Source organism: Buteo buteo, chromosome 5, assembly GCF_964188355.1.
Source record: "Buteo buteo chromosome 5, bButBut1.hap1.1, whole genome shotgun sequence".
Lineage (NCBI taxonomy): Eukaryota > Metazoa > Chordata > Aves > Accipitriformes > Accipitridae > Buteo > Buteo buteo.
This window is the reverse complement of record NC_134175.1, coordinates 48,608,000-48,635,741: the sequence shown is the minus strand read 5'-3', so window position 1 is coordinate 48,635,741 and position 27,742 is coordinate 48,608,000. Positions and strand designations below refer to the sequence as shown.

Here is a 27,742-nt window from a genome sequence, read left to right as displayed (position 1 = left end):
GGCGAGAGGCAGGAAAGTGTTTTGGAAATACTCCCAAGAAATGACGGACTATTTGGTTGGACTGTAGTGTGTGGCTGCAAAAAGCATTTCTCGCCTTATTTTCTTGTTCTGGTGATTTCACTTGGAACAGCTCTGACCCATTCCTGCCTCAGTATTTAAGCTTCTGATTGTCATATCTTTCTCTTAGTACAAAAAAGTGGACAACAGAATGACTCCATATGCAACATTCTTTAACACAAAATGTTTTAAATCTTATTTCAGATCTTGTCACTTGCCATAAAATATCAGAGTAATGTAGCTCTTCCATCCTTTCACTAATGTAGGTGCAGGAGCGCACCATGTGTGATACCATATTTCCATACCCCAGGTCAATTAAAATCACTTTAAGCATCAAAGTATACAACCTCCATTAATTTACTGTTACACTCCCATCAGTATCTGCTTATTATTAGATACTGCCATGTTCAGAAACCTTTTTGTCTTTGTATTCTTCATGGCATTCAGTAAAACTTTGAGGAAAAGTTTATGAAAACATTTGCTAACTAGAGCAGCATGCATGGACGTTTTTGGACAATTATTATTTGTTTAACTTCTCTGCCACCGTGGAAGTATAACAAGTAATGTCACAGATCATCTGTGGGCTCTCAGCTGTGGCAACCTTTGGAAGTCAAAATTGAAATCCTTCTGTTGTTTATATATTTGTGTTCCAAGTCAGCATTCATTGGCTTGAAATCCTGCATATATACACAGTTTTCTAGCAGTTTCGTGTTAGTTCTAGTGATTAGGCACTAATTATTAGTAGTATTATGAATAATTCTGCCTTCCCACTAGGACTAGCTGCTACAAATTAAAGGTTAAGAGATCAAGAATAGCATAACAATGGCAAAAAACACTAGAGCCTTCTCCATGGTGGAATACAACCAATTTCATTGTCACTTAACTAAAATTGAGTTCTGTTTTGTAATGCCTTAAGAAAATATCATGAAGATTTAAAGAGTCTTTGATCTCAGAAGAGATAAAATAATGCAAATAGAATAGTTCCAATCTAATTTCAAATATTACGATTCTGCATAAATCATGCTTTGCTTTTTCTTTCTATTAACTTGATAATTTGTTGTCTATGATCTTTGTTTCAGACCAGACTTTGGTTTGTTTGGGTTTTTTGTTTTGTTTTGTTTTTGTTTGTTTGTTTGTTTTTTAATTTAACTTGCAAGTGCAATTTTGGGGAGAAAATTACTTGTTTAGTTGGCAGTTAATGGGGAAGCAGAACTGCCTATTTTTCTTTACTTGCTGTCGAATGCCAAGGTGAGGCATGGCATCAAATAATTTGGTTGTTGCTGACATTAAATAATGCTCCAGCTAGGAATCTGCAGTGGGGTGATTACGGGCGCTGCAAACCTGCATAAAGATGTGCTGCTGTTAACAAGCCTTGCGTAGACCAGCAATGTCCAAACCAATCTCTCCAGCAGAAGAAATTTGATCAGAAACTCAAGATGTAGGGCAAGCTCTAATATTCACTTCAGAATTTATTACCTTACAAAAAAACATTAAAGGAGATTTCTAAACAGGAACATGGAAGTGTTGGATGAGAATCTTGTTTTTATTTCATTTTGCATGGTTGTTATATTTTGGGTAGATAGATTTTGTTGTTTGTTTTTTTTCTTGGTGAGCCCCAAGTACGTCTTCATTGCTGTTCACAACTGGCATCATCAATTAGATTGGAATAATTCCATAACCTCCGAAGTTTACTGCTTCATCCCAAAGCTGCATGTTGAGACGAGGATCAGCTCTGTCCATTATTGTCAAATACAGGCTGTCTATTTTCTATTCTACACTGCACTAACTAGCCATATCCACAATTTAAACTAGCTTAAGGATTCATTGTGGTAGCAGTGTTTGCTTGTGTAGATCAAATATGAAATGTATTTGCTCTCCTTTGGCATAAGGTGAAATTATTAGTATATGTAAAGATTGCTTTGAAGTATATTTTTATATAAATTAAAATTTTATATATATATATAGAATATAAAGTGTAATTTTTGTCAAATCAGTTGTTCAACAGCATAGCCTATACCTTCATCCAAGATCATCTTCAGCTTTGATGTCATTGATTATATTTAATGACTTAAATCTAAACCAAGAGCTTTGAGAACAGTGGTATTGAAGAACATCCTAGCACAGTCCCTTAGCATAACATCCTAGATGTGCCTTTCTTACCTGTAGCAAAATGAAATGCTTAGATGAGAAAATAAGAATAAAACAAGCATAGAATAGTAGTTCCCACAGCAAACCTGTCAGCTTCCAGCAGTGTACAGTATTGTGATTTTCAGAGTTAGAAACATAATTGCATTTAATAGCCACTAATATATTCTTCTTCCATTAATTTGTTGGAAAGAAGAAATCCCCATCCTTGCTGTTGACTGCTAATTCATCATGACTTTAAATCATCAGTTTTCAAAACTGGGGTCTGAAGCTTTTGGAATCTAAAGAGTACACCTCTAAATAGACTCCTAGCCTTTCTTCAGGTCTGCCTGTGAAGGAGGAGCCCTGAGATTCCTAAAGCATGCAAACGGTGGATTTTTGATTAATTTAATATAATCCTATATAATGATGATTATTGTAGCATTTTCTGTATAAGATGGATGAGACAGGTTCTCAAATGCCAGCTATTACTGACATTTAATCTGGTATAGGTCATAAAATACCAAGGTGGAAGAACTGTTTTAATTTATTTTTCATATTAATAGTAAATTTTAAATAAATTAATATTGAAAAAATGCTGTCTTTTTCATTCTCTGTAACTAAATAGAAAAAGGTGTTTGACAGAAATCACCAATTTGAAGACAAAGCATTCTTATTTTAAAGTAGACATCTCCATTGTGATAGATGTAGGTGATGTAGAAAACATGATTTTAAATCTCTGACAAACTGAATGGCTACATTTTTTGCATTTCATAGTGCCAAACAGTCCATATAACTATCATTTCTCAAACTGGGTTGAAAGGGCCATGTCTCAAATTCTGGGAAAGAAAAGCCCCTGGAGAAGTGAGATTGTGTTTGGGAAATAATAGCCTTGTGTCTAGACAGTCATTGTTAAAAAGCAAGTTCCTGCTCGTGCTGTCCTGATTCGCTCTGTAGCTGAAATTAGTTCTGGGACAAAATTTAAACCTACCAAGCTCCAGACTGCTTTCCTCTTAGCCTGAGTTTCATCAGTCTGCAAGTCAGAACCTTTCAGGGGTGGTCTTTTTTCTATCTTTTTTCCCCTACAAGTGCTGAACAATTAATGAAAACTGCCCCCCCCCCCCCGCCCCCAAAAAAGGTATTTTTAAAAAGTAATTTTTTAAATGGTCTCTTTTAAACTAAAGGAAAAGGTTGTTTATTAAGTGGAAGAAACAGTAGAGTCTGACTGCATGTAATAATACATTGTAAAAATTAAATAGCCTCAGGAAAATTACTGTGTTTATTTTTTCTGTGAAAGAGCTTCAGTACAACACTAATTAAATCTTTGAAAATAAGTCTTTGAATATGTGTATTCTGCTATGTACTTGGGTTCATGTAACTAGTATAAAAGATCAAACGGCACCATTTTGTTGCTCCAGAAATCATTCAAAGCAGAATAATAGAAAATGCTACACTTAAAATACATAACTCTAGTTGAGTTTGAAGGATAGCATATATGTCAGACCCTGAGTTTCCAATGAAGAAACAGAATTTTAATTTTCTATGGCAAAATTATTTCACTGCATCTTATATATCTGATGAAACATACAGCAGTTCAAATTAACCATCTAAACCTCAGAAATAATTACTCAGGATAATCCAAGAACTATATTCATCATCATGTTCTCTCCAGGCTCAGAGTTACAGATTTGAGTAACTCTAACAGCAGTGTGTGCATGATTTGGATGTAAACACACATTTTATATCTATATAAAAGTCTGTTTGTGAAATAGTTTTGGGTTTGTATATACTGGTTTTAAAATACTATACAGACTTCTTGGTACTATTTGGCTGTCATGTTGAAAGTCTACTTAAGTGATGATATAAAACCATGTTACATGACAGTTTGAATGTCTTTAAAACAATTAATTTTCTCAGTGGCTCAACACAGCAATTTGGCACAGCTGGTTTGTGATAAACTGGGAATAATCAATGTTTCTTCATTCTTATTCTAATTGATGAGTTTGTAGTAACACATGGGGAAGTACACATACAGTCTGAAAGAACTCTCCTTCCAGATTTCTGCATCTGATTTAAATCTGAATCCATACATTTTCAGATGAATGGCAATAACTTGACAAATTAAATACTAGTGTTCAGGGCCCTTAATGAATCTGTGAATACATCTGCAATGTGTCTTTCAATTAAAAATAACAGTTATGAAAACTTTACATATATTTATGAAAAAAGTGACATAAAAGGCAAAATTTGACTGACTTCCTACAATTTTCTATTGGGAATAAATTTCCAAAATTCAGACAACATCCTTTTGTTCAGGAGAAAGAGAAATACAATGAAAAAGCACCATTGCTGCACCAAATTACTCAAGGTAATTACGCAGCTTTAATGAAAGGATATTGCATTGTATTTAGACAGAAAGCGGATTAAGCAAGTATAAATTTGATATATTCAAAGGGATGCAGTTTTTCAAGAGTACATCTCATAGCTGTAATCTTATTGTCGATGAGGGGGAACAGACTTAACTATTATGATGAGAATGAGTGTAAGACAAACTTTCTTTTCATTTTTATCCTCTAGCAAAACCTATGAACTGAATTTTCATTTCTGTGGGTGTTTGTCTTTGATTTATTGGTGTTATGTTCCAGGCATGCATTTTTTTAGCATGTACAGAAACTCACACCTATTCATAAGTGGAGCAAGAAAGAGAATATGGTAGGGTTGATATGGGTTTGCTACATATTTACTCTGAGTGTGAAGAAGTATAGCTTGTGAGAGAAAATTGAAACTGTGAAAAGATATCATAAGATAGAAAGTTAGCTGTACATCTTACTATCATATATTTTTCCTGCTGCACCTGGAGATGGTAGATTGGTGCACTGATGTGCCTTTTGTAGTTACATCTCTGCAGAGAAAGCATATTTAGGTAGAAAAGGGAGGGGACAAAACTTTTCAAGGGTCATTATGACCTTTAAAAAACTTTATTTTGTGTATATTTGATTGCCATTCCTACGACAAAAGAAAGTGAAGGCTTTTATCCCCTCAAAAGTGGAAAGGATCAAACCTGAAAAATTCTATGCAGAGTTTTGTTTTGATGAAACAACTAAAACAATAGTAGAGCACAGTCGTAACAATGTAACAAATCACAGTCCTTAGCATCATATTACATTCACTTCATAACATCTCTGAAAATGCATATTCTGTCTGTGTAAGGAAATTATATTGGGGCGGGTGGTGTCCTGTTGATGGCAAACCAATTTAGCTTTATAGTAGGCATATTTCTATAGATGGACAGTTTTAGTAGGGAAAAAAAAAAACAACAAAGAAGAAAAAAAATAGATGCAGGATCCCCCCCCCCCCCCCCCCCCCGTGCTGCTCTGTTTAATAAGAACTTCACAGATGATGACAATTTGTAGCTACTTTAGCAGTGAACCAGATTTGTTCTTTTTTTAATCAGTCCCCAAATTCACAGCTACTTACCCTCTTTGCTGCTCAGACTGCCATCCCTGTTACTGCAAATAAGAAAACCTTTGTTTGAACTGGTGATTTCCTTGTAAAGAGAAAGGTATTTCATTACAAATGTCCCCCACCCAAGGCATTTGGATTGAGCTTTTGCTGATTTTGCCTATGTTCTGTTGTGCAACAAACAGCGATTGGAGCTTGGCTGTGTGCAGTGAAAATGAGTTGTCTAACTGGGGTTGACTTTTATCTGCAGTTTGGCTCTGTGCTGCTTCCTCCATGGCACTAAACCTGCAGCTCTCCAGCAGAAGAAACCATTGTTATTTTACTCTTATGCACTCATTGCTAGGATTCCAAAATACGAGGAACATTTGGAACATATGTCCACCCTTACATTGTGGAAATTACAGTGGAGCTTTAATAGAATTTCACTCCTATGTAGCACAAAAAACATCCACCCAATGTTTCCTTCCAAAACCAGTTATAAAAATTAAGGCATGTTGCTGGAGAGCCTGGTAGTTTCTAATCCCCCTAAAATAGCATGGACTTGCAAGGGGAAGTTATCCTCAAGGTGATGGATGCTGCATTGTGCTAGAAAGAAGGTGGGGGGCGGGAACGCAAATGCCCAAATTCAGTGGCTTTTACCTTCCTGCCCTGGGGTAAAATTTGCCTTTGCCCCAAACCTGGCAATTGCCTTAAATGGGGGTGTGTTAGCAAATAGTACTCTTCAAGTACCTAAGATTTGTCAGGTACACTAAGGGCCATGGCTCATTTACTACCAAAAATGGGCTAAATCTGAGTGTGGCTGATTTATTTTGTGTTAGGTGCAGATGAAAAAGAAAACTACTGAACCCAGGAATCAAGTAAACGTCAACAGAGGGGAAAATGTTCCTGGACTATGTTATAAAGCATACTATTAATTAAATGCAATGTAAATTAAATCAAATCACATTAATTCTGATTAAATGCAGTAGAAAACAGATCGAGGACTGCATGGCAGTCCTATTCTGAGAATCCAGTAAGTAGATCACCTGATACCATAAGCTTCTATTTACAAGCGGAGAATCCCACAGATGTTTTCACATAGTCCTTTTAATCAGGTGTTTTGATCACCTCCGCTGAAGAAGGTTCCCTGTTCATCACAGTCCCCATAATTTTAGTTTCCTGCAGTGCATCTTTCTGTGTTTACAATTTGTCCTACAGTATATCTCACTGGTGCCACTCAATGCCAATGGTCTTCTCATTAGGTTTTAAACTGATTAAATTGCACCCCATTTCTGTCACTCCAATTCAGAGTTTTTTCCACACCGTAATCCCTCTTCTAAATTAGAAAAAAGCCTCTAACTTGTTGTCACTCGTTCATTTTCCCAAGATCAACAGAATATCTTTACTAGCTTTCTGTCTTGATAATAATCCTTTCAGTGTAATTTCTGAAAATTAAATACTGCTCTTTCTACTCTACTACTCTTGAGGTATGCTATCAACTATTTTACTTTAATCTAGACAGGTCTGGTCCGCAGCAGTAACTTTGTCTAAGAGAGCAGCCTTCTTTCTATATATACTATAATAATTTACCTCTGATAATATTGCATTGCAGTTGACTGCCCTGTGAACTGCCAAGCTCTCTGTCATTCTTCCCTTCAAAATCTGTCCCAGCAATTTCCACCTTCTTGAGATTAAGCTAGTGGACCTGTAAGTACTTCAGAAGAACATCCTTTCTGGTTCTTCAGCTTAAATGGAAGGTGCTACCCGTTAAATATGTGTGTGTTTGTAATCTTTATAATTTTCCTACCAAGCAGTGCTTACACTAACACATCTTTATCTCTGATAAGAGAAGGTGAGAGGAAAAGACAAACAGATGGAGAGGCAAAATTTGGTATTTTCCCTGGCATTGCCATTTGACTGCTCTGTGGCAGCTGGCACAGGTTGGGTCACATTGACAGTAGTGTTAACATACGAGCTTTAGGTAATTCTATAGGATACCGCATCTTCCCTCCTGCAGAATGGGGAAGGTGTGTAATTTGGGTACATCTGTGATTAAAGGGGTTTTGTACCCGAGTCCATTTAGCATCCACTCTTGCATTTGTTCCTAAACCACACCATGCTATCAATATACAATGGTTTATTTTCTGTACCTCTGTCCTGTTTGGGCATGCCTGAAACTGTGTTTTGCTTCTCCTAGTAAGGGGTTGAGGTTACTGTGCAGCAATACATTCCTCTTCCATAGGTCCACTGCAGGAGCACCTGAGGTTTAAATGCCAACCTGGGAATTAAAGGACCAGTAAGAAGTGGGAATAGGCTGGTTTGTGAGTTATACAGGGAAGAGTTTAGAGTCTGAGGCCTGGCAGCTGAATAGATGAGCTTCTGGACATGGTGACAAGTGTACCTCTTCCCTATTACAAAGAGTAAGGAGAGACTGAGGTGGGAAATAAAGAATCAAAAATAATAATGACACATGAATACACTCAACTGTGAAGCACAGTTATATGTGTCAGGAAAAAACTGAAAACTGCTTAATGGTACCTTATAATAGTGTTCCATACATAGGTGGTGGGGTTTTTGCTAAAGAGTTGCAGGATTGTGAAATTTTGCCCCCCAAACATCTGATTGTGCTATACAGTATTTGCCTTCTTATGTACATCAGAAATTAAGAGTTTTCAGTCATCCAAATGCCAAAATGTAGCTTTACAAGCAAAACATACTTCTTTCTTGGCTAACTAAATAGGTGGATTATGAATGCAGCGACTAAAAGCTTGGAAAACAAAAGGAAGTAACGAGAGAAGTTGCTGGACAAAGCCAATAGCGATAAGGGAGGCGTATAACGTTTGGCAGCTGAACTAAGACAGTAACTATCTGGGTCTGAAAAGAAGTTTCTGTCAAGGACAGATGTCTTTGTCAGGAAAGAACAGCAGGCCTTTTGAGGCCCTCCTTATGTGTTTTCAGGGCCTGGTAATGAAGGAAAGATGAATCTGTGACCACTGGTATGAGAACAGGGACTGGGAACTTCACTGTCACTTTTGTCTCATGACGGCATTCTTCTCCTCTGGAATAAGTTTTATTTGGTAACATGACTTTATTGCTCTTTGTAGTCAGTGGGCTTGCCAGTGGGGATATTTTAAAATGTTACCGAGATTTTGTTGCTCAGATGCAGAGGGAACATTCCTTGTGTTTTCCTAGTTGAAACCAAATTCTTGCTGGAAAAACTCCAACTACAACTTTCTAAGACTAAGTTGTTAAGTTATGAAACGGGTTGTATTTCACAGACTGGAGAAAGTCAGCTAAACCCTGGGAAATCAGCAGAAGGAGGAGGGTGTATGTAATAGCTGGTGAGAAGATGACTGTAAATCAGCAGTGTAATAGAGCTGTGAAAATAGCAAATGTCATCCAGTGACAGCTGAATCTCCAGCTGATGCAGGGAAGTTACAGTGCCATTGTACAGACACCGGTGAACTCCTCTCTGGAACAGCGCATCCAGTGCTGACCATGCTTGTTCAATAACATGACCTAAAATTGGAATAACTGCACAGAAGGGCAACATAAAGAGCCTGTCTTATGAGATGAGAAAGACTGACTTTCTTTGCTTATCTCTAGCTGCTAGGTAGAGTGTGAAAGAATTTGATTGCCATCTAGAAATACCTTTGGAGGGGAAGACAGGTGAAAAGAACTGTTGAAGCCAAATAAGCGTGCTGCAGAAATCAGTAGGTATAATTTAGCCTTGAAGATATCATCATTAGTTATTAGATGTAGATTCCTAACTGCTGGAACAGCAATGAAACCATTCTGAAAGAGCTTCTGAACAGAACATTGGGTCAAAACAACTAAGTACTTTTTTGAGTTTAAGAAGTTTGAAAAAAGAGTAGTGTAGGATGCCTGCAAAGCACCTGGACTCGATGAAGATGGCCCTTTTTGTTCTTGATTAACAATGGGCAGAACATGGGGTTTGTACAGTTTCAAAGAGCTAGGAGGATATTCAGAATTTCTATGCATGAAGAAGTCTATAGATTTCGAAAGATAACATGCCTTAATAAAATTCAATTTAGTGCCAAAATTTTTATTATTTTATAGCAGCCTTGATTAGCATCCTCATTGGTAGTCTCAGGAAATAAAGGCTGTAATGAACACAGCTCTCTCCCTGTCAAACTGGTCCCTCAAGGTCAGTACTAATGCATAGTGCTGGGGCTGTACAAGGAAATGTGCATGGTCGGTATTCCTGCTGCAATTGCTCTATGAATTGATAAAAGATTTCACCGCCCTCTGCTGAAAATGGATAGACAAATCCAGCACCATCTGTGAGCAGAAAAATTAGTCTTGAGCTGAAATAAATACTACGACAGTGTATCCTTGAGAACTCCCAAGGCAAAGGAAACACAGTGTAATTGTGGGTCAGCTTCATGTGTTATAAATGCCATTCTGATTTAAACCTCATTCTAAAAAATCTGCATTAGACTTTAAATACAGAATTGCATTTCAAGATTACATGGTAAAGCATTTAATTATCTTAAATTAATTTTTCAGAACACTTTGATCATACGGGCAGCAGTTAGGCAACTACTTTCTTGTTCTGTCTTTTACCTCTACATTAAAAGATAAATTTTTATTATTGTCAGTCTCCAGGAGAAGAGTAATGATTTTTAAAATGAAAAGAATGTCATTTACACATGAAGTCAGGCCAGCTGATGTTAATATAAAACAGATGTTTAGAAAACAAAGAAATGACTCCCCCATCCCTGAAAGCTGGAGAAGCGTCTTAAATTAGATACTCTTTACTGTATCTATTTGTTATTGACATACAAACATTTTATTTCTTGTCTGATCTGGAAAGAGGATATACTTGTAAAAGGCAAATAATTATTATTTCTAATTTGTATTTCAGTCTGTTTTGTGGCATCATGTAGAAATGTTAAGTCTCGTATAAGAATACTGTGCGCTAAGCAATCAAGTAAAGAGTCAGTCTGAAGTCAAGCTTCAGGTCTTTGCAGTTGCTGTGTGTATGTCCGTGTATTTATATATACAAACGGAGGGGTGCATGGGTGTGTGGGGGTGCCTGATCACAGCAAACCCATTTGGTGTTGATTGTGAAATCAGCTTTATTTGGATTATTGAATCTTGAGATACAAGGTTCCATTAAATAACCTAAATCAAATCTGAAGAAGTACAGATTGTAGACTAAAAGTACACATAAGTTTTTAACAATGTATTTTAAATGTACTAGGTGTTGGCCCTGTTATTGCTGATGAAATACATACATACATATATATAAATGTAAGTGTATATACATCTATATACACACAGTTATTTGGCTGGTTTTGTTCCAAATTAAACATTTGCTTTGCAGACAATTTTTACTTTGCACATCATCTGTAGTATGCACATTTTGATTTATATGGACCTGAATGTTAAGTATGTGTTTTTTAAAATGCTCTTAAAGTACAGCTGGGATACAGAATTACAATGAAGGACAAGACAGGAATTCAAAATTATTTTGATAAATAGCAATCCCTGTCAGGAATGGCGGTATCCCTGAGGAATGTTCTAGGTAAAGTTTATTCTGACTTATGGCCTGGTGATGGACTACATGACCTTTCAAATTCTCCTCAAGCCATATTTTATGATTCTGTGATCAATTCATTTTGGCATTTGACAGCTGCTGTACATATACTGTAGCTAATTCTACTGCCTTTAATACTTCTAATGATTTTTTTAATTTACATATTTTGCACGTGAAACACTTTAACTACATTTAAAATGTATTCTTATTTATTTGAAGATGGTAATAATAAAGGATATGGGTCTCACTGGCTATTTAGCAAATATGTATTCTTTCCAGCCTAAAACATATTACAATGCTGAATTTCTATGAGAGGTTACAAGGCTATAAATTACTACTCGTTAACATAAAGATATCTCAAAGTTTATATGCTGTTGATCCAATGTTATTCCCATTAGTGGTAATAACTAGGAGATAATTCACTTCATTTGGAAAATGAAATCCTGATTCTCAGAGTAGTTTTAGTAACATTCAGTCTGGAATCAGATTATTCTTTATAGCATGTTAAAGTCATGGCAAGGTGGTCTTCAGCTGGCAAGTGTAATTTAGTCTCACAAATAGGTAATCTTGTTAAAATATTGTCAGGTTAATCAAAATTGATTTGTGTGTACTAAACCCAGTGAATGCTAATCAAGTATCAGGTTAGGAAGCTTTAGTAGCAATTTTAAGTCTTTGATAGTTTCCCATTATTCTTGGATGGAATTACTCAGTGGATTTGTGGAAACATTTGAAAGCCTGAACATCCTTCCAAGACTGGATACAAATGCTCTACAGACTAAAGGATCTTCTTTAGAAATATATTTTCAAAACCCTAACAGTGTGGATCACTGTATTTGTTATACCTCATATGCAATGAATTGTTCTCCAAACCATGTAAGTACTTTGTGGTTTTGCCACTCTTTGTTATTTGTAACTATTCTGCCATTTTTTTATAAGTAATGGTTAAAGAACTATTTAAGATTGTAATGTAGTCTCTGTACCTATGAATACCATCCATTTAAAAGGCGAGTATTACATGGTGTATCTGTGGTGTAAGGAAATGCATTTAGAACTTCTGTAGATTCTGTTTGAAAGAAAATTCTTGTAATTGTGAATTTGTTAGAAGACATGGTGAATTTTTTGGTAATTATATGATTATCAGTATGGGTTATATGGGTTATTGATAGATGAACCCCCTGAAATGAAGAAGAACAAAAACTTACTTTGCACAGAGCCACCAGGAGCTTTGCACTCTGCTCACACCCTTTGAAACTTACAACATCTTATTTTCTTTCAACAGAAAGCTTTTCTTTACAGACTACGGGAATGCTGCCAAGGTTGAGAGATGTGACATGGATGGAATGAACAGGACGTTGATAGTAGACTCTAAAATTGAACAGCCAACTGCTCTTGCACTAGACCTCGTCAATAAATATGTGTACTGGGTTGACATATATCTGGATAGTGTGGAGGTTGCTGACTATCAAGGGAGAAAGAGGCATACAATAATTAAAGGCAGACAAGTAGGTATTTATTTGCATATTAGTAAAAAGTAATGATACCAATAAATGAACGTACATAATGCTAACAGTTACAGTAATTTCAGATTTTTTTCTCTTTATAGTTCAAATGCATTAGACATTAAGAGATCCGTCTGCATGTTTTATTTTATTTGCAATGTAGCCCGTTTTGCAACCTATGGACAAGTTTCCATGCAGCGTCTCATTAACAATGTACCATGTAAGTCACACTCCCCCTTGTAAGACTTCAGCAGGGAAAATATGGGTCGATGGAAAGATACGAGGGGATAAATTATTAATGACAAGAAGATGTCCGTGCCAATTCGTGAAGAAGAGACCAACAGGCACAAGAATGTGAAAGAAACAGAATAGCAAAAGCTATTCACTTGTTCAGACCAATCTGGATGCCCTTAAGTCATATTTTGTTGATAGCAATGATGCTTTTCCCAGTTGATCCAGATGTTCAGAGTCATAAATACAAGTGCTGAGACTGTATGAGTCTTTGAGCAGAAGTATATCAATTTGTTATGTTGCTTCCGCTTGGAGAGCAGGGTAGTAGGTAGCAGGGAAAGGAAGGGTTCCCTGGCAGTTGTGAGGCTGATGTAAATCAAGGGAAAATTAGCAAAGACCGAACTGTTCCTGGTTGCTACTTGGACTCCCAGAGCTGGTGTGGGTACCGTGTTTACATCTGCTTCTGCCTGAGGTTAAACAGAGCATGTAAAAATGTGCAGACAGAATAAACATTTCACCTGTTCTGCTGTCATTCTTTCTGTGCTTCCAAGTAATCACTGTTTACCAAGAGACAACTGGTTAGCATAACTCCCATGTAAAAATAGGCAGAAAATGTGACAAAAAACAGTCTAGGTCACGTGGCTAAATAGCAAACACCTTCCTATGTTTTTTTATCAAATTTCTTCTAGTCTTTAGCCAGTTGTTCTGGAATAACAGGTCTTGTAAACTTTTTTTTTTTTTTTTTAATGTAAATTTTGGAATAGGTACGTCAAAAAAGAAAGCCATTTTCAGAAGCAACTAACAAATACTTTTACAGGCTTGTAACTTAGTTGTACAGGTGTCATCGGAGAGATGTTTGTTCTTTCTCTTCTTTCTGAAATTTAGATGCAAAAGAGGATTCTTTATCAAGCTCAGAGGGATTCCTGCTGCTCTAAACTAACTAAGAAAGGAGAAGGATGTCTGTTTATGTCAATATGGGTGAAGGGTATTAAAAAGTTTGGCCTCTCAGTTGGTCACTGTTATCACAAAAGGAGAAGCATATTGGTTGTCTTTCCACTCCAATGAAAAACTGGTAATTTCACTAGGTTTTGTGCCTGCATTTGCCAGGGTTTAGAATGACTGTTACTCCAAGTTAGTCCTCATTAGACCAAGGAAACAGCAGACCAGAAAACTATTCTTAAGAAATTTTAGGGGTTAAAGTTTAATTCGTAAGTACAAGCGTATCAAAAGGCCTGCTTTCCAAATGATACGGGCTGTTATGATTGATAGTCTGGGTGGCTTTCAAAGCACTATTCTTTGTAGCAAGCAACATTTCCATTCATGCATGAGATAGCTGGAAAGCTTCATGAGACGTAAAAAACAACAAATGCATAAATTAAATTCAAATAATTAAGTGGTCATAAAATGCACTGTAAAAAGAGTCACATGGGTTTAATAGTGTAAATATAGAAAAGCTCTCGTGACTTAATAAAGATTTAAACTGACTGCAAATGGAAAAAGGGAAGAAAGGATTATAAAGCAGAGGAGAAGTCAACGATTTGGTACAGATGCATCATTATTTTCAAGGCTATTTTCTTTTCCATGTTACTATAATTGGATTGAATTTCTATGGGGTCTTAATCAAACATTTCCATTGTTGGTTTGTTTTTTTTTTTTTTTTCTGGATAAGGGCAGGATACAATGGCAAGATTTAGCCAACTGGGGGGTAATTTCCAGTAAGGTCTGAAATACTTGATGCATGACAGGGGTTCTTTTGTTTGTGGTTTGGTTTTTTTTTTGGTGTCATATGTCTGAATTTGTGATTAAGTGAGCTAAGTAAATACTTTCTGTGAACAATTTATTGGTTAAACTAATAAGATATTCAGCCTGTGAATATCTGAACATCTGCCAAAAAATTCTCTTTAATTTGTTCAGCTTTCAAAATTGTCTATGAGATATCTTACGTTTTCTAAATCTATCAATCAAGCACAACCACTAGATTATTGAACATTTCATGTTCAAGCTGTGATTGGCTAACTATCTAACGTTAGGTAATTTTTAATCAATGTACCCAGACACATCACAAATTAATACAATTTTAGAATTCACTTTTTGAGAAACAAGCAATACTGTGTGACCACAACCATATTCAAAGACACCAACACAAAAGGTACACAAGCATAGCCGAGGGAATTTGTATATTTATTCATTTATTCACTAAAGAAAATATTCAATGGGTATATCTTGCACTATTTGCCTTGCTTTGATTAGAACATAATAAAAAATACATCAATTCAACCTATAAACTGTTTTAAATATCTATATTTATTATATTCGTTAGTTAATGGTAGTTATTATTAGTTAATTTATCTTAGTTATTATTAGTTAATACTTAAATAAGCTGTTGCACTTAAAGTATGCAGGAGTTTTTAAAAGACAGAGAAACTGAGAAAGAGGATAAATTAATTTGGATTACTAAATATTTTGAATTTTCTGCCTATCTTGTACAAAGGTTTTCTACTTATAAACTTTGAACTGCAAGAATGTGAACTATACTTGTAGTGTAGTTTGTGTGTATTATTTACAACTATTTATTGACATTCAGAAATCCTTTTGTATACTTTAGCATCTACAATTCACAGTAATGTTTGATATTTACAAATCATAGATATACCTGAAATATTCAGCTAAAATAATTATATCATTTTTTTCTTTTCCAGATTAGGCATCTTTGTGGTTTGGCAGTATTTGAAAACTATCTATATACAGTTAATTCAGATAACCTCAGCATTTTACGAATAAACAGATATAATGGCACGGATGTTCAGTCTCTTGCTAGACTTGACAATGCTAAAGAGATCCGTGTATACCAGAAAAGAACTCAAACAGCAGGTAAGATCAAAATCCTCTTTCTAGGAAATGTAAAACCAGATATTAGGTGGATGCATGGTTAAAAAGGTTCTTCCAGAAAAATCTATGAGAAGATGCAGTGAAAATTTGTCACTGCGACAAAACTCTGTTGCTTCTTTATCTGCCCATTTTCCCATGTACTTACTGCCAGTTTTTCTGCACCTCTAAGCTCCTAACACCACTGCTTCCTGAGCACTCAGCTTGGAGAACCGCCTAAGAGCCCTGGTCTGCAAGTTTCTGGCTCCACACACTCAACGCTTTCATAATTTAACACCTTCAGAATTGTTAGATGTCCAATACTGTCCACATGCTTGGGTCTCAGACCTCAGAGACTCCTGGTTTCTCTGGGACTGCTTTTCAGACAGACTACAAACCTCAAGAGAGCCCCCCGTCTTTGGGGATGCCAAAAAAGCATGGAGATGCGTGTGTGGGCAGGTAGCCTGCCTAACTGCCAGCACAGCAACTGGTGAGATAGGAAATTGCTGTTAAGTTTTCCTTCGTTTGGATAAATATAATCTTTGCCTTCTGTGAAAGAAATCTTCCTTTTCATCTAGAATGAGAAACTTCTTTTTATAATCTCTGAATTTTTGGTAAAGTAGCAATTTCTGAGGTCCATAGTCCTGTATGACTCCAATCATGGCTCTGATCACATACTTTCTGCATTCAGAACAGCAGTGTGATTTGCAGGAACTTTGTGCAAAGATAGCAAGATCCAAAATGTTTACAGTGATACTTTATGAGAATTTTTTTATATGACTGATAGCAATAAATCGTTGCCATGACTGCTTGGACAAAAAAGCTAGCACATCATTTCTGGTGATCAGCATCAATGTTATTAAACAGACTGACTGCTTTTAGAGAAGTTTCTGAAGCGGGAACAAACTCTAAATTGATGTAGACTGGGTGAACTAATTTTCACCCTATAGCTGAGGGCATTGAGTTGCAGATGTCAGTGTCTGAAGGAGGCTGCAAAGACTCTTTCCCTGCTATAGACCCCCTCTTGTACCCCTGAGGGAGCAGGAGAGGTTGAGAAGAGGAGAGACATGAGCACAGTGTAATCTTTTATTACATCCTGTGATGACTCTGTTCCTCTTGCCCTTTGTTCACTTTGCTGCTTCTTTTGTTTTGAATGGACATGTTTGTTGCTTGTCAAGATGTGCTGTAAAAGCTGTCTCAGCTTGCTAGAGTTTCTGTCTACCTTTAACAATATCGACCTTAAAGCACTTGATTACTTTTTTTTAAAAAAAAAAAAAAAAAAAAACACAAACTAAAAAGCTTGAGGGAAAGGAGAAAGAAGAGAAAAACATTTTTTGAGCTAAAATACTGTTGGCCTGTTGTAAGGCAGCTTAGTAACTGTAGGATAGCAAGATAGATTTTGTTTTCTCTTCAGATTTACCTTAAAGAGTTTTAAAAAAATGAATTTGATATATTAGTCTGCTAATTTAGAACCGTGCATTTGAAAATATGAAATCAAGGGAAAGGAATTCTTTGGCTTCTTCAGCTGCATTTATGTCCCAACGATACAAGTATGGAAAAACACTACAAGGCTCGTTCTGTCCTTTAGTGTCTGCACAGGCATGTGCCCCAGAAAGGTGCTGTTTAATGGAGCTGAATGAATAGCAAGTTGCGTTGGCGTGGGATTCGCTATGTTCTCAGAAAAACAGCCAACCAACCAAATGAACTAAAGCAACAAATAAAAAAGGGGAAAAGTATCAGCTACCGCAGGGGAGTGCTGCCTGGCAAACGATGTGCAGAAGCTTATTCAAAAAGGGGTGATTGCACACAACGATGGGTATGGCTTGATAGCCACAAAATGGCCCTTTGGGTTACTTGTCTGCTTTGGGTATCATCTTAAAAAAACACCTTCCTTTGCAGTTATATTCTGGGGAAAGATTTATTGTGACACAAATTCACTTTTTTTCCTGTCTAAACTTTCTACATGCTGATGTATATAATTATCTTGCTTTAAATGGATTTGAATCGTGCTGTTTTTCACTCGCCGTAGTCAGAAGCCATGCATGTGAAGTGGACCCATATGGAATGCTGGGGGGATGTTCGCACATCTGTCTGCTCAGCAGCAACTACAAAGCACGGACTTGTCGCTGCAGGACTGGCTTCATCTTGGGGAGTGATGGCAGGTCATGCAAAAGTATGTTAACTAAATCAAAGAGTCTGCCAGCCGTGAATATTCCAGGGTATAGATCTGGGTGTTATTTAAAATGCTTATCAGTAACAGTAGAAATCACATGGGCTGCTTTTGGGTAAAATTTGTTTGCAACATGTACCTGACACTTTGTTCGTACATACTTCTTTCATTCCATTAAAATGATTTGATTTGGCTTAGTTCATAGAAGTGACAAATTAAACCTGGGACACCGTTTAAATTCTAAAAATCATCACAAGTTAATCGGTCATACTCTTTCTTTATATACTATACATTCTCACAGTACATAAGTACTGAAGTGCTCTTAAATAGTTTGTCACATCTAATTTCTACCCATACAATCAACTTGTAACTCAGAGGCAGACCATTCATGTGAATAAGTCAAGCAAGGTTTTTCTCATAATACTTTGTGAAAGCTAACTATGGTTATAACTAACATTAGGTATGCACAATCTGTTGGTCACCTACAGCCAATGGGACAGTTCTGAAAGTTTTGGGGAACGCCTGTTTTTGTCTGGTTTCTTGATCAAATGGAATTGATTTAGTTCAGATGAAAGGCGTGCAGCTAGATACTTTGATGGATGCTGTAGATGGATATATCTGACCTCAGTCAAACCTCATATGGTTTTCCACTAATGATTCCAACAAAAAAACCCTGAGAGGTGTTAGGAAAATTATGTATCTTAGAGAATTTTAAGAGGTATATTGATAGTACTAAGGAATATACTAAGTATATTTATAAGTATCTTTAAGGAAAGAAAATCACCTTACTAAGCTTTGGTTATTTGTAATTAACCTACTTGATTAAACTGTAAAAATCTCCTCAGAAATAAGAAAGACTGGTATCCATGTTTTGTATCTCAGTATGAAAGAACAGTGTGTGTTGATTTGTTGTATGCCTTCCCATTTGAAAGAAATTTACTGTAAACTTTTTGTTTGTTTGTTTCTGAGAAACTTCAGGTGAAAAAAATGGTCTTTTGTATTTGCTGGAGTTATGGTCTCGTTAGATTTAATGATTACTTCAGTCATGGCCTACATTACTCTGATAGATCCTAATGAATTGTAAAATTAAATGTCTACATAGCTATATATGTCCATTTCACAGTAGATGCAAAGTTATTCTGTGATCTAACATTGCTTTTCAGTGGGAACGTCTATAGAAAAGAATAATTAGATGTAAGCAGCTCACTGAAGTAATTTGTATTTTAATGAAGGTAATATAATTAGCTAGATTTCTTGAGTTTAGATACTTTTGGAATATATGAAAGTTTAATTTTTGGTATTGAATAAAGCTCCTGCTCCCCCACTAATTGTGCCAGTTAATTAAACAGTGACATTATGCACTGTAAAGAAGATTAGGCAGCATCAGTTGTTTATATTTGTAATCTTTCTTTTGCAGGACCAAAGAATGAATTGTTTCTTTTTTATGGGAAGGGACGCCCAGGAATAATACGGGGAATGGACCTGAACACCAAAGTATCTGACGAATACATGATCCCTATAGAAAACTTGGTCAATCCTCGTGCTCTGGACTTCCATGCCGAAACCAATTACATTTACTTTGCTGATACTACCAGTTTCCTAATTGGACGACAGAAAATTGATGGCACAGAGAGAGAAACAATCCTCAAAGATGGTAGGCAATGCTGACTGATAGTGACATTCAGAGAATCTCTCTCAGGAGAAGTTGAACTGACATTTACAGATAATTTAAAGCTTTATTTAAATCTCCCATGGAAAACAGACCCAAACTAGACTTTGAACAGAGTTGGAGATATTTCTTTTTTTACAACTTCCTGTTTATTTTTCCTGAGTGCAGAAATGTAAAGTTTGGTTAAGTTGCTCTGTTGTGAATTCTTATTTTGTCCAATTAAGCTTATACCCGCCAGTAACTCCCTCCTACATTTCCGCTGTATTCTTTCAGTAATTGGATACAATGGATCCATAATGTAGTTCTTTGCAATCGTTCACTGAGCCACCCTGTATCCTTGTGGACTTTATAAGACTTCTTCACTCCAACCTGTTATCACAGTGTGGATTCTGGAGCTTATTCAAGTAGTTTGGCAGAGTGAGACTTCTGTAGTGCTTGCAAACTCATTAGAAAAAAAGCATTGTCTTTCCCAATGCATTTTCTATTGTGTATGTGGAAGCAACAGGAAGACCTAAACATTTTTTAGAACGTTAATTAAGATGTTTGTACCATTTTATTATACCAATGAGAGAAAATACCAGCAGTTCTCTAGTTTCCACCTCTCCAACCACAGTTTACAGTACGTCCCTGGTCTAGAATCTTATCATACTAAATGCTGTGTCAGTGATAAAACCTCCAGTTTGTCAACCCATATTTCTTTTTCTTTTACGGACCTTTTTCATGAAAAACAGCTTCAGCAGGAGGTAACAACTGCTTCATTTTCTAGTACTCAAGAAACTAAGCAGTATGAATATTCATCTTGGCCTTCAGAAAGCTTAATATCTTTACTTGTAAATTGAAACTCGAGACAGTGAAAGCAACAAAAATACCATTGTTTTAGCACAGGGATTTTCATTCCCCAGCATTCATAACCCATGTTTTAATCCACCTATCTCAGCAAGTTATCTTCAGTTTGCAGTGATATGGTGCTGTTTTGGTATAAGGTCTCTGCACAATGATGCCTTCAGCAGTAGTTGGAAGAAAAAGATGGCTTTTTACCCTATATTGGTGATTGCTTAATAAAAGGCAGCTGTCTGAGTAAATAACGAATACTCAGCTGTCAATCTGGTAATTCATCGTTTCACTGTGAATATGGAAATGAATAATATACATCACAGAACTGCCATTGCTGACCTTCTTTTACCGAACAACACACATTTCATTTTACAGCAATGGAATCCAAATGTGGAGTAGAGGAAGGAGCGGACAGTATGTAGATTTAAACATTATAAGGTAACACCAAAGAGCATCTTTGCTGAAAGGTGTCAAACAGGTTGGGGTTAGTCCAATCAAATATGCAAACATGAATAAACTTTGTATAACAAACCAACAAATTGAGAGACTCTTTTAAATAATGTTTAACTGGAATTTCTGCTCCTTTATAAGTACAACATAGCAAAAATACCAATGCAATACCAAAAAAGCTATGGATTATCCTATGATATATTATTGGTGGTCCTAATACTTACAAAGACCAAAAAAATGTCACTGTCATACTCCCCCCACTTCTTCACCAGGAGCTTACGTTGTTAGTTAGAACTTGGTGTCGTTTCATAACTTTAAAGTATGCTTAAAGAACACTTGTTAATGTATTTTTCATTATTTAAAAAATTAATATGGCTTCCAGCCATACCACCTCAGCTTTTAGTCTTGTCAGCTCTCAAGAACTCAGCAGGGACAGATTAAATCGTTCCTTGGTGGAAGGCTACTAGAGAAAATCAGGTGTGTCAGGAGGTGGTTTAATATTCACTCTGAACAGCATGCTGCTAAGGAACTCTATCTATGGTAGGTGTCACTTCTCAGATTAGAAGTTGTCATTTTTTGTGACTATCAGGTTTTGAACAAACAGATATGCTGGCTCAAACAACACTGTAACTCAGATAATTACAGTTTGCCTACATGAGAGCCTGATCCTACAAGCTGTTGACTGGGAACTGAGAACTCTGACCACCTAACACTGCTGGAGTTTGATTTCCCATATAGTTTCAGCTGTGACTTCTTATTCTTCACTTCAGGAAACAAACTGCTGTGTAACATTGATAACTATTTGACAGCCCACAGCACGCCCTATCCTAGAGTTGGTGGCACAACTGCAACAGTAGTATACTTTAACCAGCAACAGAAATTGCTGTCATTAAGGTTTCAAACTTGCATGGGAAATCAGTTTTTTAAATAAAAAAAAGGAACAAACCAGACTTTCTTAAAGGGATTTAAGTATCATTCAGTTGAAGTAAAATCCCTGGCAGTGTTCAAGGCCAGGTCGGACGGGGCTTTGAGCGACCTGGTCTAGGGGAAGGTGTCATGGCAGGGGGGCGTTGGAACTAGATGATCTTTAAGATCCCTTCCAACCCAAACTGTTCTATGATAAACACAAACTCTGGGATTTTAGTTGTCTTTGTCCCCTTTATGTTGTCTGGAATTGCTGTGAGCCTTAAAGTGTTATATTATTCACTAGTAAATATTTGCAAAGATGGTCAAGGGTGAACTTTTTGCTTAAACAAGGTCAAAGTAAGTCTGTAAAGATCTTTGGAAGCTGTTTAGCTGGTTGGTGTATATAAGAATTCTTTTTTTTTTTTTTTTCCACTGGTTTTCATGTTAATCTAGTATACTAGGCACTATTAGTGTACGTGATCTAACAGACATTGATGAGCTAGGCTGTTCTCTACCAAATTACACACTATGCTTATAATTTCTTGCATATTTACAAACAATGTGGCAAATTGTTGCCACTAGAAATAGGAATTTTTAAAAATCTTGTATCTATATTCTGTGTATTTGGGCCCACATTCAACTGTTAACTACAAAATTCTGGCAGTATTTCCAGAATTACAAATGTTAATTTTTCAATTATCAAGTGAACAATGATCAAAATGGTATTTTATTTACCTCATCCTTTTTATGTTGAAAGGGCTTCACTGCAGAAAGACTGGCTTGCTGTAGTCAAATGAATTTTGTTTAACCAGGATGGCAGAATGGCCATTATTCTGTTCCTCTTTACTACTTCATGTGAAGCCCACCTAAAAAGTAAGGGATGTATTTCAAGCTTTTAGATAGTTAAATAAAAGTGGACTTTAAAGCATAAATTCACAAAAACAATGTAATCTGTCTCTATAGGATTGTTTTTTCTTACTTAGATTGTATTTGGTTTAGAAACATAGATGCTCCAAAATTAGGACAGAATGCATGGTAGCTCTGGTACAGTAGCTATTATATGAAACCAAATACACTTGGAGCAATATGCTTGTAAATTTTAGGAGGTATCTAGCATTCTAATGTAGTACTTTAGCTTTGCTGTTGATACTAACACAGTCCGTATTTGGACTCTTTTGTCTCCCAAAGAAGAAAAAAAAACCCTCAAATTTTCATTAAAAAGCTGATTTTATTAATATAAAAACTGTGTTTAACCCAAATTGACTAGGTCAGGATAAAAATAAAATGGGTTTTGAACAAATCACTCCTTGTTCTCAAGCTTGATTTTAGTCATGTCAGTGTTTTCTTGAGTTGAGCAAAATCTGCCAAGAGCCCTCTGAGCCCTAAAGGATTTTTCTTTCACTCCTGAAGCTTGTCTTTGTTCCCTGTTCTGTTCTCCAGTCTTTCTCTGCGAGCCTTGGGCTCCCAGGTCCTTGGTGAGATGCTCTCTTCTTTTCCCTACCATAATTCGCACTTTTGTCTTCTCAACATGCTTGATCACTCCATGACCAAAGGCCGCTCTCCCACTTTCAGAGAGTTCCAACTGACTCTGACATTGCCTTTTAAAAAGAATGTAGCAAAGGCACTGAGAGACAACAAATAAAACTGACAGTGTCCATCAGCCTGGGAAACCTGGCTGAGCTGCTGGCACTGAGCTCACCCACTCTGACCGATCCACGGCTGTTTTGTACTTTGACCGGATGAATCTTGTCAGACTAGGTGGTTGCTGGGTTAGGTATGTCATCATACTGTTGTTTCATATCCTCTGTCTGGAGAATGAATTTTGACACCATTGCTTCCTTGAGGCTTTTTAGATCACAAGGAAAAATAGTTCCCCAAAAGTATAGTGATGTTTAGGTGTATCAGAAATACAGATAAAAATGCTAAACACATTTAGGAAGAACACTCAGCATATGCCACTTTTTTTTTTCTTTCCTCCCTCCCTATAAGTTTCTCATATTGTGTCGCACAGGATGTAGTGTCATCTCTACACCCATGACTGATTTACTAAATTTAGGTCTGGTTTCTTATGTGAACAAGGTTTAGTTGATACTTTGGTGGATACCTTTGTTTCTGTGTAATTGGAAAAACCTTTGTTTTGGACCTTCAGAATGATTTCAAGTTAATATGATATATAGGGCAAAGGTCCAAGTATAAGTAAATCCTAAAATTTTGTAAAAATAGGGAGATTAATTTCTGCAACTGGGCATAGCAACATGAACACAGAAATTGTGAAATGGAATTATAATGGAATAAAAGAAAAAATTTCACTATTCTTCAGCAAAGTAGTCAAAAAACAAAGGCGCACATGAATACAGAGGTAGTCAGGCTTCAATTGCTCCCATGTTCACAGAACTACGCATTTAAAAATGGCACCTGGAGATCTTAGGTACCTTTAATTCCTGTTACTGTTCAGGTCACTGCAGGTGGTAGATTGTACTTTGCAGTTCAAGGGTTAAAGAAAAAAAAAAAAGAACAAAACCTAGCAAGTGTAAAATACATCACAGTTTTATATACATACATATATCTCCATGAGTGTTTAATTTAACAGAAGCAATATGCATGGGATAGGATGATTACGCACATGGAATTATAGACAGCATTAAAGCTAGAAGGAATCCTGAACTACTCTAGGCTATGTTGATTTCTTCAAGACAAGTAAACTCATTTCTCAATTATTCTCTATGTTATTGTCAAAAATTTCTTTCCTTTTATGTAAAAGAAAAGTATCTCATTTGCATATTTATCTTTATTCATCTGTGCTGTTTGTCCATTGCCATTGTGCCCAGACAGAGGATACTGATAAGGGAAAAAGCAGTTTTAAAAGTATGCTATGACTTTCAATAGCCACCAGCTTCTTTTAATTTTCTGGTTTTAAGCATTGAAAGCATACTGACTGAAGTATCTCTCCTAATAAGGGGATCCTTGTTATTTTTAAACTTTAGTATACAGTGCAAGTTCATATCATAATCTTAATATACTTCAACATTATATTTAAATGCATTTTGCTTTTTTTAAAAGGAAATAGTTGTAAAATTAACAAAAAATTGAACATTTTGCAATGACAAGGTATTTGAAAACATTATAGCTCTGCTAACTTGATAGGGAATATGGTGGTATTACAGTCACTAAAAAACATTGTTCAACAGAAAGGCTGTGAAGTAATTTATCATGTTCCAATGCTATTGAGATTATAATGGCACCTTTTATAGATGCCATTATTGCATCCAAGTGTATAAAAAGCCCAATATTTCATTTATTCGGTAAAACTGTCATATTTTATCTTAGTGTATTGTTGATGACATACTATGTTATCTATGGGTTATAGTAAGCAGAAAGTTTTCTGTATTGCACTAAATAAGTTATGTAGAGTGTGACTTGGTAAAAGAGCTTTGCATTCCCATCTATGACAAAGAATTTTACTAGTTTCTTGTAGGAAATTAGATTATTGGAGTCATAGTCAGTAAGGGTGTTTGGGGTCTAAAAAATATTACAGGTAAAGAGTTTGTCCCAAGGAAAACAAATCTGATAGGTTGCAAAAAATGCATAGGTATGCTGAAGTTATGTATGTTAGCAAGTAAGACCTCTCCGTTAGTACTTGCCGATTGTATTATGGGGAGGCATCTTGGTGGAGGAATCTGAGGGAAGGTTTAGACGATGGCAACACAGCACCACTGCACAATGCTGTTGCCATAAAAATCACACTGATAGCAATTTGAAATGTCCCAAACCAGCACTCCAGGAGTTCATGCGAAGTTGTTGTCTAGAAAGCTGACAGTTAAATTACGTATGTTTGGCAGCACAGTTCAAATAGTAAACAGTTGTGTTCAGTTTAGCAGATTTTCACGTGCCTATCTGGTGTAAGGGGGACCTAAGTAGGATCAGTGATTTTGTCAGATCAGCATTTCTTAAAAAATGATAGTACATGATTTTTTTAATGTACATTGCAATGAAAATCTCCCTGCATCATGTTTGTTCTGAGAAAATCTCTCCAAAAACTCCAGCATTGATCTGAAAGTGATGTCAACGCTGGTGAGAAAGAATGAATCTGATGAAAGCTTGCATCTAGATGGCATTACTGGTGTAAATGTGAACAGAAAAAGCAATTTACATTCCTTAAGTCTTGAGATTCCTGCTATTGAAATTGTACTGTAGGATTGTAAATCCGACTACAACAAACAAGTATTGCAATGTGTATTGTCAAGAAGCATCATAGTAAAGAGGGGATTTTTTTTTAGTGTGCTTTTTCGTTTGGTTTGCGGGGGGGGGGGGAGGTGTGGGGGGTACCTGTTCAGCCATACGGACGTCCGTTTTTATCACAGCGAAACGAGGCACCAATTCGGTGCTGTGAATTCTCAGGCTCAGTGGAAGCACCGGGCTCACAGCTACTTACGCCGTTACGCCATTATCTGTTTTAATCCAAGATACCAAACAAGGCAGCAGTCAAACGAGCCTTTCCGCCCCAAGTTCGTCCTCAGAAAGGATACTAAAGCCAGCAAACGCGGCTTCCTCAGCCGCAGGCAGGCGGTGGGCGGCAGGTCAGCCCCCCCTCCCCTCCCCTCCCCTCAGCCCTCTGTCAGGCGCCGCCGCTGGGTGCCGCGTTTTGGCGCCCAACCGCCCGCAGCCGGTCAGGGCCGGTTCCAGCCGCCTCTGAGGAAACGGCCCGTCAAAGGGCTGGCGCTTGTGTCAGGGGTTTGTGAGGGGCTGGGGCCGCCCAGCTGAGCCGGGGAGTCTAGCCGGAGGGCTCGGCGGCGGTAATGGCCCGCTAAGAGGGCCGTTAGTGAGTGCTCCGAGGCTGCCTTGGAGGTAGGAACCGGCCCTGGTGCAGGGTGCGAGCCGAGCTGCTGCCGGAGCTGCGGGGGGGAGTTTGGGCATGTGCCACCTGTAGGCGCTGCCCTGTGCTCAGGAGGGGTTCCGTGTCGGCTGGTGGAGGGGTACGTGGAGCTGCAGCTCCGTTCCGCCCGCAGAAATACTCCTTGGAGGGACTGGGGAAAAGGGGGCAGCGTGTGGCAGGTGTGCGGGCTGCTAGAGCGCGTTTACAGGTGAGGGACGCGGACCAGAAAAGGCGGTGGTCACCCGTGGCGTGGCTCAAGCTCCATCACTTCCCCTAGTATTAACGCCCCTCTGGTATTATCGCCTGGCAAATGGTGGGATCGTCCTGTAGATGAGGAGTGACCACACCGGGAGGAGCGGGCCAGGGGGCTGGCGTGAGGTCAGCTGTGTGGCAAAGGGTGATGCCTAAAGCCGGGTAGTGCCTCAGCCTTCACGGTGCTGCTAAGGGCAGGAGGGAATGACTGGGAATTCTCCACATCCCACCCCACACAACTGCATTTTGAGATCTTTCTGAAAGAAAAGGGGACGGGTATGGTGAAGGGAGATGCAAAACCTTTCAGAGACCTTATGCTTTCAGTTAAGAAATGGGGATCCCATGGGAGAGGGCAGGTGTCAGTTAATGTTACAGGGTGTTAGGTATGCTTGAGGGAAAACTTGTTGCTTGGGGAATTGTTTTACTGCTTCTTAAATGGGGAAGCCTCCAAGCTGTATTGAAGGAACGTTGTTGACTCATTTTCATTCTGGATGGAGTCCTACCGCTGTCATACTTACGAGCCCATTGGTACATGCGATGGTACCATTGCTCTTTGCTCATGTATTGCTAACTATGTTAATATTGTTTGCACATGTACTTAGCTGTGGAGAATAACTTGGGACTGGTGTGATGTTCTTGCTCACGTTTTGCAAGGTCAGGGGACAGTGGAACAAATGTAATTTGAATGACAGTTTTGCTTATTTTTTAATAAGAGTGAAACTTGTGATTTGGGTAAAAGCAAGGTAATTTAGAGTACTAGAATGGATCCTGGAAGCTGTTCTTGACTTGGGTGATATTGCTGTTTAGG

General features: G+C 37.4%; 1 protein-coding gene across 1 annotated transcript in view; it reads left to right on the top strand.

Annotated features, from left to right (window-relative positions):
- Positions 1-27,742, top strand: part of LRP1B (LDL receptor related protein 1B) — a 576,780-nt gene that overhangs the window by 263,716 nt on the left and 285,322 nt on the right. Inside the window, exons 8-11 of the mRNA XM_075027025.1 lie at positions 12,465-12,687; positions 15,615-15,786; positions 17,810-17,953; positions 19,368-19,604. Of these exons, the coding sequence (XP_074883126.1) occupies positions 12,465-12,687; positions 15,615-15,786; positions 17,810-17,953; positions 19,368-19,604 (776 nt within the window). The remainder of the gene's footprint in view (positions 1-12,464; positions 12,688-15,614; positions 15,787-17,809; positions 17,954-19,367; positions 19,605-27,742) is intronic.